The sequence below is a fragment of the Musa acuminata genome, chromosome BXJ2-6 (genome assembly GCF_036884655.1).
Source record: "Musa acuminata AAA Group cultivar baxijiao chromosome BXJ2-6, Cavendish_Baxijiao_AAA, whole genome shotgun sequence".
NCBI classification, from domain to species: domain Eukaryota; kingdom Viridiplantae; phylum Streptophyta; class Magnoliopsida; order Zingiberales; family Musaceae; genus Musa; species Musa acuminata.
The window spans coordinates 16,882,926-16,895,213 of record NC_088343.1 but is presented as its reverse complement, the minus strand read 5'-3'; the positions used below and the strand labels follow the sequence as shown (position 1 = coordinate 16,895,213).

Genomic DNA, 12,288 nt, shown 5'->3' with positions numbered 1-12,288 from the left:
ATAGATATGTACCCATTGGAGAATTTAGTTGGTCGATACATCAGCTTGCTATTTTAGGCCATTTATACCCATCGAATAGAGGTAATCCTCTGGTGAAGAATATGCACGTTTTCCTTGAGACAATCTGGATGTCGTGTGTTTGACAATCAACATCTTCGTCAAATTATTATGATCTCAGAGATAGGCTAAGATATGTAAAATATCGATTATTATCATAAGGATTAGAATCGTTCTCTGAATCTACTAAGTGATTCAATTTTTTTCATCATATCTAAACGTACACCAAAGATCACCGATCTGACAGAATAACTCAAGATAAATAAATAAATAAATAAATAAATATTATCTTAATTCAAAATAAGTATCCTCAGATGAGCAATTATGTTTTAGTTTACAACCTCAATGAATGAAATTTCTATGGTAAAAAAATGGTTGTGCTATAAACTCAATGAACATTGTCAATGCATTCATTATATTAAACCAGACTTGGGAATATAACCTTTGCACCATTTGTATCCGTCCTTTACACTCCTCCATTAGCCATTCATATTAACTAGAACATAACCCAAACATACTAACTGCTTCCCTTCTTTCTTTTTTTCCCCTCTTTTCTCAAGATTTTTGTCTTTCCTTTTCTTGAGGAAATCTATTGACACGTTCGTTCTTGAGATGTATCCTTGTTTTCTTTTAAGTGATTTAGTAGCATCAAACAATTCATGAAAATGTATCTTCCAAATTAAACCGTATCGTCTACGACTTTAATACCCTAAGCAGTTCCAGAAGAATTTTGTGTTGGGAGAGTCGAGTAGAATCCTGTGGCTGTCAACCAGGAGGAGAGCATGATCAGACACTACAAGAAGAAAGATAATGAAAGAAAACATCAGAACTTCAACAAGAAATGTGCTAGTAAATTGATTTATCATATTGTTTCTTATTAATGTTAAGATTCCAAATGAAGTTTCAGAATGTGTAAAAGAATATCTGAGATAGGCTTAACAGAATGTTTAAAACCTCAGAATAGTCTTAACAGAATGTGTTTAAAGAGTGTCAATAAACACATAGTCCACCAAGACATCCAATGCATTCATTACCAACAAGTGTTCTTAATAACAGGATGTAGTAAGATCATCCAACACATCATGGGAGATGAATTTAGATATCACAATTCCTTTCTCTATAACATTTATATTTAAACTGAACTGAACTGAACAAACTCCTAACAATTTACAACTAGAAATGCTGAATACTTGGCTACTCGTCGTCCTCGTACTGCAACAAGCTGAACCCTCTCGGTTGTCCCTTCAACAGGCTCTCCTGAATCCGCTCTTTGATGACCGTTCCCTGATGAATTCAACAGAAAATTAATCTGGAGGCAATAGCAGATGCACACCCTCTGTCAAAGAAACCTACCATTTGATGGCAGCCTTCCTCAAACTTTTCAAGAAAACCAGCAACCCAGCGATCGGCGTTTTCCACCCACTCGTCGTGAAGCAGCCCCAACTGTAAGAGGCCATTTAAATTGTTGTAGCGTCCACAAAGTAATACTAATGATACTTCTCTGATCCCATTATTCCACGATGCAGCTAGAGAATAGTAAGCCTACCCTATTTAACTGCAAATTGGTTCCAAATTTCTCACAAAAGCACACAACAGAAGAACCGGATATGGTCTATCAGGGAAGTTATTGAACAATTAGGGAATCAGGCTATCCGGTTGAATGTGATTCGACAGAGAACCAACACAAGTATAATTGAGATAAAATATAGAAATGCATGGTAGCACAGCAACCAGATTGCTTGAGATTTTCATCCATCACATTTTTTATGATTTAAAACATTTTAGAAAATTTTCAGGGTTCAGACGTTCTCCTTTTTAGGAGCCGATTCCATCGTATCAATGTAAATATTTACCCTTGTCGATAGTTAAAAACAGTCCTGGTACAAGCATACAAAAAAGATTACCATATTAGTCACATTTTACTCGAGCAGAAGGAAGCAAAGGGGTTGCAATTGGATAGTCCATTTAAAAGAAATGAGCTCAGAGAACTTGCTCAAGATTCCATGTAACGTTTGAGTACAAATTTGCATACTCTGAATATACCAAATTTGCTCAAGCCTCATGATTTTTAAAGATTGAGTTTCGATATTAAGCCAACCAGATAATCAAGAGGATCTCACAGTTTCACCTAACCCATAGAACGTGGCCTGTCGACATGATAAACTTCTGTTTAGCAGCCAAAAGAACCTTTTTGGAGACACAATTTATCATAAAAAAGATATACTTCCCACACCTTTAACTGGAGGCAACATTTTATGAATATTATCTCTCAATAAAAAACTCCTGCCTCAGATGTATTAATAATTTCTATCCTGGTTAAATTTAGACAAAAATACCTTCTTCCCCACTTTTTCTTGCTGTTGTTTAACTTTGTCATACAGCTTCTCAAATTCCATGTTCACCCTCAGCCGTTTTTCCTGGATGGCAATACAAATGACAAAAAATCAGGATACCTGAATTACATAAGAATTTCCACAAGTAATTACCAGGTAAAAAACACTTGTTATGGCAACAGAAAGAACATGAAAAAAGCCTTGTTAATAATTGAAAATTCAACATTATTGGTGTAATTGTAACCTTCATATAGCTAACACCTAGATCTGGTTACATATGAATTTCCACAAGTAATTACCACGTAAGAAACACTTGTTATGGCAACAAAAAGAACATGAAAAAAAGCCTTGTCAATAATTGAAGATGAACATATTGGTGTAACTGTAACCTTCATATAGCTGACACCTAGATCCTTCCTGGTGTATCCTCTAGCCAAGTTGCGCATCACGTACTGGTTGTAGTCTTTAACTATCCTCATTATAAGATCAGATGTCGAAATTCCTTCTGTGCGCTTTGTTTCCTTAAACTTACCAATGGCTTTAACCTGCAATAATAAATTAAACATTCAATGAAATGTAAAATTAAGGAGCGATTTTGGAAACAGAAAGGGGAAAAAATAAAGTATAGTAAACGCATGTAAGTAAAAGAACATAAAGGACTCACAAATTCATAGACATCATTGCCAGCTCCACTTGCATCTGCATATCTACATAGATTTTATAAAAAACAAAAAAAAGAGTTCCGTTTGTCAAAAAAAAAAAAGAGGAAAAAAAGACCTGGTTTTTAGAATGGACTCAAGAGTTTCATATTTACCCTCTAAAATATGAAATTACATATATCCCTCAAAACCTAAGATTAAAAGCATTTCTTTTTAGATTGCAAACTTCAAAGTGATGTGAAATACAGGCTAGAATCTATTCTATTGAGCGAAATACATGCTTTCCACGAGCGCATATGCAACTTTGGTTATTCTTGACAGATATATGCATGTAAAAGCCCCAAACAAAATAGTAAGAGTTAACTAAATCAAATATGTATTATGCATATAAACATGTAAAAGGGTGAACTGCACGAGGCTCCCACTTCTGAAAAGGGTCAATCTACCAATTTGTACCCTTATAAGTACAAAGGTTATTTTCGTTAACTCTAAATGTAACACTCCAATTAGTCCCATATTAGAAGTGGGCAAAAACTAAGATTGGCTTATAAAAGTCTTATGAATATATTACTATCAACTTTAGATTAAGTAATTTGGCCAGTGGTTTGGGCCAAACAAAGTAAATAAGCCAGTTAGCTCACCAGACCCGAGTCATGACATTTGGTATCAGAACTGACCTAGTAATTGGGCATAGTGAGGGGGCTCGAGTAGAAAAAGACTACCTATAGATTGAGTCAAGGAACTCGTCCATGACGTGAAGCCACCACTAGGTTACACCTCATATGTACCATATTAGGATTTGATCTGGGCTATGCTAGGCTCAATGTCACGGACTTAGCTAGAATTACTAAGTCGTGGCGTGCCCTTGCGATAAGCGTCCGCAAAGGGTTAGCCAATTTGCAACCTCACTCAGGTTCCGAAGGACCTGTAAAAGAAAAGGTTAATTAGTTCGAAAACGAGCGACGAACGTGAGATTTTCATTTCATACGGCTCCTCCCTTCTATGCATAGTACTAAAGGAAATAATCCATGGAATTAAAATTTCACTATTCTCATTATGAATTGACAGGAGCTGGTATTTTTATAAGAAATTTCTAGCCAGCCTTCCCGCAAGAGTTTTTTTCTTAACACCAATCGTATTAGTACTAGATGGAAATGGTAACTCCAACAATTTCTTTGTCGTCAACGCCCCCTACTTTCAAGAATTAGTCACTTCAACGATCTTTGATGGTTATACGAGTACCCAAAGTACGAACGAGATGTTGACAGTTAGCCCATCAGGCCTGGGTCGTGACACTAAATCTGATCACCTAAATCACAAGAGAGAAACCTTATTATTGTACCAAGCGTCACCATTTAAAAACATGCATACAAGCATTTGCATATCCTAAAATCTAAATACATGCATAATTGAGATGAATAAATGATATTAAAAGTAGGAATTGACATGCAATTATTATAGACAAATTTATGGTTACACTAGTTAATAGATATCTACGGTAGCAAAAATTCTATCCACAAACATGCAAATTACACATATGTATCCGAGTTGTGTGACATTACGGGAGAGAATCATGAGCTACATAATCAATCTTGTGCTCATCAAGGAATTCTTTTGTGATCACCCAAGGAGCATTGGGAATGACTTCATCAACCCATCTGGAAAAAGGAAAATTGACATGTTTTACTTCATCACAAGGGCTTCTAAGATTCAAAAAGTGCATAAGGAAAGACAAATACATATTTGTCATGGTTACAGTAAGTAAAACTTAGTATGTCTGACAACAAATATGAATATAACATCTAGGAAATCCAAGCATTAGGCAAACCCCTAGAATTAAGAATGATGCAGGTAATATGCAAGTGATGAGTGCCATGAAAGAAACTTCTAACTGACAAACTGCATCATTTTCATCCTATGAATGACCATAAGAATATCCTTGAATTGACTAGCTCGATTGAATCCTCTAGTGCCAAGAATAAAACCAGTAACAAGAATCTTAGAACTAGTAAAACTAGTAACAATAATCTTAGAACAAAATTATTACTGGTTTCTCTTCATGCTCACCACATCAGCAACATTCACTAAGACACTGACAAAATTGCTTAACAGCTTAAAACAAATTCCGATATTCAGCACTCAAGGAAAGATATGGCTTTATGATGAGAGGGATAATGAACTTCATTGACAAATTAAAGATGTCAAAAAACTAAAAAGAAAAAAGAAAATTTGAGTTTAGCACAATATGATAGAAGCAATTAGTTAATGAAGTCTGTCTATAGAGATAATTAGTTAAAAGGGACAGTCTAGTCCAGGCATAGGATAAGGATAAAAGCAGTAGTCCATTATGAAATTTTATCAGGTGTCACAAAGTTTTCAGATCGCATATGTACAGAACCAAAGTAGATCTCTTTTCTCTGGGAGTTCTCAAATAACACAGTTCATCCAATGTGATGGGCTTGGATGACCTTCGAGGTAGTCATCAAGAAACCCACAAATTAAATTATTGTATAAGTAAAACTTTTCTTAATTATGCTTAGACTTAAAATGATTACTACTTGTATTAATATATAAATATATCCTAGAAAGTTGATGTTTTGCAGAATGCAGTGCACATATTATTTATCAAGGAAATGATTCAGCAATTTTAAACTTCCAATAATAGCGCATCTGTAGTGACTATGATAAACGAAAAGGAATCAACAAAATCCATAGCAATTCTTTTTTTTGACAAAAATCTATAGCATACAGCATTTTCTTTATGTGCAAATTAGAAATTCTTGAGCTTGCTTATATGAAAATGAAAGGCCTATTTAATCACTTGCTTAGAATGATGTTTATCAGAAATACTGCTTGCTTTCAACACAGCAAACACTTGTTTTGGCCCGAGTGCACATGTATATATGTGAACATGTGGCACGTCATCACCTATGATTATTACAAATTGAAGCATACTGGCAAATAAATTTCAACAGATACATATACAATACTACATATATAAATAAGAGTAACTTTACAAGTGCAAAAGAACTCCAGCTGTTCTTTTGAATAGTAGTTCTTCTTGGGGAGTTATCAAATTTCAATTGTATGGTAGTTCATTTTGGATAGCAAGCGACATCCACTTGCACTTAAGACCATTTGAATAGTAGTTCTTCTTGGGGAGTAATCAAATTTCCACAAGCAAAAAAAGAATATCAATTGAATCTTCAGAGAACAGTTTGAATTCTAAACAAACGTAAAAAATTTCCTGGGTAAAATTATTAAGAAAGCTTGTAAAAAGAAAGAGCAAGGTACATTACTTGCAATGGCGTAGTGATTCATAACGCTCGGTTTCAGTCATGACAGTCTTCCCTTTATATTTATGTGTCACTTCATCACTGCAGCAACCCACAAGAAGAAATGTGTTTGGAAACCTGCAGGATGAGACAAATTAATTAATTATTATTACCATTTAAATACAGAACAGTAAACTTGCATGATAATGATTTAAGAAAAATGTAACTCCTAAAAAATTGCAATAAAGAGGCACTAGAAGAGACACTACTTTTACTCACTAAATCTAGAAGCAACTTCAAGCCAAATAAGTTACTTTATCCTCCATCTCAACCTTATTTCCAATGTAATAGAAGCTGGAGATGCATAGTATGCACCAAGGTTTTCAAACAAATGTAGCAATAAGAACACTCCATCTATTTTCACATATTTTTCTCCAGCTTAGTTCATATGCTTTCCTTAATTTCGGACCATTTCCAGCAGCTTTATCCACCTGGCTGTCTTTCCCTATCTTGTCAATCCATGGAAACCACTATGGGTATAACCAGGTAGGTGACTGGCTAAAAAGAATTGCTCTTTCAAAAGCTTTATGATTTGCCAGAAAGAATTGTTCTTTCAGAAATGATATTAAAAAATATGAGCTCGACTAAGTTTTGAGCAATAGAACATCCTGTTATATAAAGCAGTACCTTATCCATTGGCCACAGTCCTTGAAATATGTGACAATTCAGACTAGGACTGAAGTTGAGCTTGCAAAATTATGTTGACCTGAGCTTGAACATGTTTTGAAGCTGAACTGGAATCTCAGGCTGAGCTTGAGCTCCTCTAAGATAAGTTGGTTTGAGCCTAAACATGGCAAAATTCGACTCGGCTCGATTGCTATCTAAGGACAGGGCATGCTGGGATAGGATTACCTTGTATGCATTAAAATGGTTTATCCTAGATGAATCATCAAATACTATCAAAAGGTATTGTCAATAAAAGAAGATACTTTTAGGTAACAAATGGAGTAAGCACTTCAATGTTTTGCTCCATTTTGACTATCCTTTGCATTTGACCCCATTTCTTGTACACTAATTTTTGCTCCATTTCAACATCCTTTGTATTTGATCCTGAACATTAATTCAATTGCATGCTATGGCATGAGGGATTCAGAATTCAGATTAGGATTCTCAGAAAGAGGAAAGTGTTTCTCGTAATAAGTTTATGACAAAAAGAAAAGGTGACAGGAGACCCTAAAGAAATTTAATTAGCTCAGCCTAGGAATTGATCACCATAAAGGCATTCCCCACTGTATTACAACTCATCCAATTGTGATGGTTATGATGAATAAGAAATTCTATGCAATTTTATTGTTCCCTTTCTTTTTCTTCTTTGGAATACATATTTTGTTTTCAGTATTATGAACTAGAACTTGAAGTTCTACTCAGAGAAACTTCTAGAAAGATCTATTTAATAGCTAAAAAAGATCAATAGTTCTCTCCATTGCTAAAGATCTAAATTCGGTTGAATGATTGAAAAGCAAAGGGGGGGGGGAGGGTGGGTGGGTGGTTGTCTTCAGGAGATCTGTAGAGTTGGAAACATGTTACTTACATATCCTTAATATCTGAAACTCCATAAAATATTTCACAAGGTGACATGTGATTCCTGAATTTTGTCATATCAAACAAGTTTAAGAAGAAAGTTCCCGGAATTGATATACATATATTTGTTTGTTGTAACCTCTCTCGAACATATATTCAGAAATTATAGAAATCAGTATGCATCTAATTTGGCCTTGGTGAGTCTATTCAGTTCCCAGAACGTGACTGTGAATTTTTCTTCCGAAACAAAGGCCATATTGATTAATCGTATCCATTACTTGTCATCTGCATCACATGATAGATAAGATTATTTTACTAAGTGTAAAGCCCTAATATAAAAAGTACTGCTCCAAAATGGCGCCCCAAACTTAAGCTGGAAGCCTGTCAGGTCAACGCTAAAACCCATTAAGGTGGCGTCCAAATAAGGGACCTTCAGCGAATAAACGCATTCATAAGACGAAGTTGATGCTCACCGACACAATATGCGTCTATATCAGTATAGATGTAGACATTCGATAAGTAAAAGGACGAGCTGGGAATCAAAAGAAACATTTTTGTCAACAGATAGACACGTAGTAAGGTAGTCGTCAATGGAGCTCATAGTATGTATACATATACAAAAACAAAACGAGTTCTCCCGCAGACATCCATGGAAGCATTAAAGAGGTCGAGTATCAGTTAATGAAAACAAGACAGCAACAAACCGATGGAAGAAGCAAAACCCGAACTCAAATCCCAGACCTGAAACAAATAGATCTGCGAGAAAGGACGAAAAGGGAATCGAACTTGTCAATCAGCAATTCCTAATTCCCCTCAATCAAGAACTCGCGAATCAGCTAATTTAGCAGTTGAAAGGCAAAACCAATCCCACAGGAACCACCAACGAGACAAGATGCCGATAGATCAAGATAGGAAGATTTAGGGGGTAAGAGATTTACGCTTTCTTCGCCTGCTCGAGAGATCTAGCGTGCCCGAAGTGGAACAGATCGTAGATTCCGTCGGCGTAGACCCGAACCGGCCTATCCCCCTTCTCCCCCTCCTCCTCCGCCTCCACTTGGTTCTTCCCCGCCTCTGCCTCCGTCTTGTCGGCCTCTGCCACCGCCTTCTCCTTCTCCTGATACATCTCCACTTCCTTGGACTCGGGATCCGCCATTAGAGAAAGATCGATTGATGGATTGAAGTTGAATTCTCTAGCTTTATAAAGAGTTTGCGAAGAGGGAGAGAGGAGGGGGAGGAGAGTGGTAGGACGCCTTAATAATAAGAAGAATAATAATAAATGGAAACAACGGTTCTTTACTTCTTATAGTTACTATTTTTCGTCTGCGAGTATTTTCCGTATATAGTGCTAGTTACCCTAATCTATTTATTATAGGGAGCAGGGAACTCCAATTCTGTTTACTCGAGTTACTGCTTAATTCCTACTTGAGAGTGGAATTCTGTATTTGTAGTTGAGAGCACGTGGCAGGCGAGATAGAGGTCAATTCGGCCTTTGCGTTTGTAGTCGTTGCTTGGCGCTTATACCCTATGAATTAACTCTATGTTACTAATACTGACTTAGTCACTTACTTATCCTATTCATTCCCTATTCTTAGTTGCTATTAGAGTAGTGGAAATAATTCTTTCTGTGCGCTAGCAAGTTATGTATTCTTCTGGCCTGCTTATACTTAATATACCTCCGTTATACTTATATAAGACTTTCGGCTCCTATATGTATATATATTAAAGGGATTTGTATAAAGAATGGAGGGACTTGTAAAGGTTATCTCTTAAATATATGAAAAGAAAAAAATAGTTATAAGAGGGTAGTTGATATTTGCTTGTTGAAAAAAGATCAATAGTAGAAGCTGGTAGTCTCGACGAAGGAGGAATCGGGAGTTGACATAGATCACGACAACCAAACCACTATAAAATTAGTGTGCCTTCTCTTCTTTACAATTTTTTTTTATATTGCTTGTTGATTTGGCTGCTCACTCCACTTCACACTTTCTACAAGTTCAAATACATTTTCAATACGATTTTATCGAATAAAGTTTTTAAATCGTCGATGTTTTTACGTAAGCATTAATTCACCCCCCCCCCCCTCTTAATGCCGATTTCGATCTTAACAATAGTATGTAGCAAGTTTCAGCATATTGCTAAGCCTTGAGAGGTGTAGCGAGAGGGGGCGGGTGGGGGGCAAAATGTCATAATCTAGCAAGTGCATTTACGAGGGCAGGCCAATGCATAGTTTATTTGGTAATGCAGAGTAGTCCAAGAAAACAGTGTTCTTTGAAACTTCTAGAAGAAAGCATGCAAAGAGAGAAATTGCTCTAATGGGACAGATATCCATAAGAGATAAATCTTAGTTCTCATGAGGGAGAACCATGTGCAACGGACTACACATGTTGAGGAGTACCTCAAGACAACAACTCCATAAAACTCAACATGGAGTCATCGTATAATCTCGAATGAGGTAATGCATTGATGGATGCACTATGAAATCAAGTTGAGGAGTTACCCAAGGTAATACCAAATTAAGGTATACTTAGAGTTGATATGGAGATCAGGCTCAACGGAGGGCTAACACATTGAATGGTTGGCACGAGGGCTACTACCAATTCAATGCAAACTAAGGAGCAGAGCAACTTGAGTGTAACTTAGTAAAGTACCCAAGCTACATGAAGGGAGTTGGCATAGTAGATGGAACATGGAGCAGAGGCACAAAGTTTTCCTTGGACAAAGGTCAATGACATGAACTCTTGCAGAGGCAAGAGAGAGATTATATCATTCCATGGGTCTCTTATTCGAATGGAGTGGACTCATCCAGCATGGTGCCAAAGATGAAGAAAGCTTCAAGGCACGTGCATCTTATCTTAGTGAAATTAGAGTCAGAAGACATTGGCACAGGGTAAGAGAAAGCAGAAGCGGGTACTCATAAATAATATATCACAGTATTATCATTCGAGTATTCATGATACTCAAGTATTCATGATACATCATTTTGGACATAACATTCATGATGCTAAAACATTAAAAATTTTAAGCATTTATCACTTCATATATTAAATCAACATTTTGATCATGATACCAAACATTCATCATTTCTCCTATGCATGATACTAAAGCATTCATGATATCAAGCATTAAATCAATATTTTTAAGCATTTATCACTTCATGATTATTAGTACCAAGTATTCATCATTTATTTTCTCCCCCTTTGTCATAGGCAAAAAGAAGGAAATAACATAAAGGCATAAATATTCAAGTCATGGAAGATATCAAGAAAAATTTGGTGATGAGATATACTTCATGAATACAAGGAATTATACAAAGAAAATCATATCATGAAAGATAAGATCATGTGAATACCAAAAGATATTATTCATTTTGATAAATATTCTCTTTAATAAAATGTAAGAAGTTATTTGAAAATAAAAAGTAAGGGGTCTTGATTCACATAAAAAAAATATCAAGTTTTGATTCTGAGAATTCAATATCATAATTTTAATAATGCTTCCTTTTAATATATAGCAAGTAGAATCATAAAAAAAATAAAGTAACAAGTGAAGGAATCGTGTGACAAAAAGATTATCAATTCGTACATTCAAACTCATCAGGTATAATTTCAAAATATAAAATCATCAAATATGATATAAACAGATTCATCAATCTCTCTTTTTTTAAAACTTGATAAGATAGGAATTGAGAAATTATTAAGAAAAATGCTTTCCTCCCTTTTTTTTTTGTTTGAATTTATGTGATTCATTTCACATAAGCATACCCAAGTTTTTTATGCCAAATCAAAACATACATCATTGTTTAAGATCGAAAAACAAATTTCATCGTCAAAATCATCATGACAAAAAATATAACACATTAAACATAATGCTTCTTTAAACAAGAGATTTGATTTATCATTTTAATTCTAATGATAATATATTTTTATTTTTATGTGTTTCATTTTATGTGATTGATTTCATATAAGTATGCTCAAGTTTTTCATATAAAAACCATCCATCATATTTAAAATCGAAAAATAACTTTCATTACACCAAAGATCAATAAGTCATAAATCACAAAAATCATCATGCATAATTTCGAAATATAAGCTCCTTAGCATGATTTCAAATCATTATTACTTCATATTATTATTGCATCATTAAACCATCATGGTTTCATGAACATAAATCATCTTCGATCAAAATCCAAAAGTACTATGAAAATTATCAAGATACACATTATTGCTTCTTAAAAATATATATAGGATTAATCTTATTAGGTGTATAAACATTAGATTTAAATCTAATATTTTATTTTTTTATTATAAAGAAATGTAATTGTCATAATCATTTTTTTTATTTCTCAAAAACACTAGAAAGAAAAGCATGATCCCCTTTTATTTA

The 12,288-nt window shown here is 34.8% G+C and overlaps 1 protein-coding gene across 1 annotated transcript; it reads right to left on the bottom strand.

Moving 5' to 3' along the window:
* Positions 1-1,059: 1,059 nt before the first annotated feature.
* Positions 1,060-9,165, bottom strand: LOC135615125 (choline-phosphate cytidylyltransferase 2-like). The gene is made up of 8 exons (XM_065113229.1): positions 8,844-9,165; positions 6,349-6,462; positions 4,612-4,707; positions 3,055-3,097; positions 2,780-2,935; positions 2,394-2,474; positions 1,411-1,500; positions 1,060-1,341 (listed from the first exon to the last, which is right to left on the bottom strand). The coding sequence occupies exons 1-8, from the start codon at positions 9,056-9,058 to the stop codon at positions 1,252-1,254; spliced, it is 885 nt and encodes a 294-aa protein (XP_064969301.1). The 5' UTR covers positions 9,059-9,165; the 3' UTR covers positions 1,060-1,251.
* Between the last annotated feature and the right edge of the window lie 3,123 nt (positions 9,166-12,288).

Bases quoted from the DNA above. Each gene is read 5' to 3' on its own strand.
- LOC135615125 (XM_065113229.1), bottom strand. From the start codon at position 9,058: ATGGCGGATCCCGAGTCCAAGGAAGTGGAGATGTATCAGGAGAAGGAG. The intron at 4,708-6,348 runs GTAATGTACCTT...TCCTTTTTCCAG, and splicing joins GAATCACTACGCCATTGCAA to ATGGGTTGATGAAGTCATTC. The intron at 2,475-2,779 runs GTTACAGTTACA...ATTGCCATCCAG, and splicing joins TAGGTGTCAGCTATATGAAG to GAAAAACGGCTGAGGGTGAA.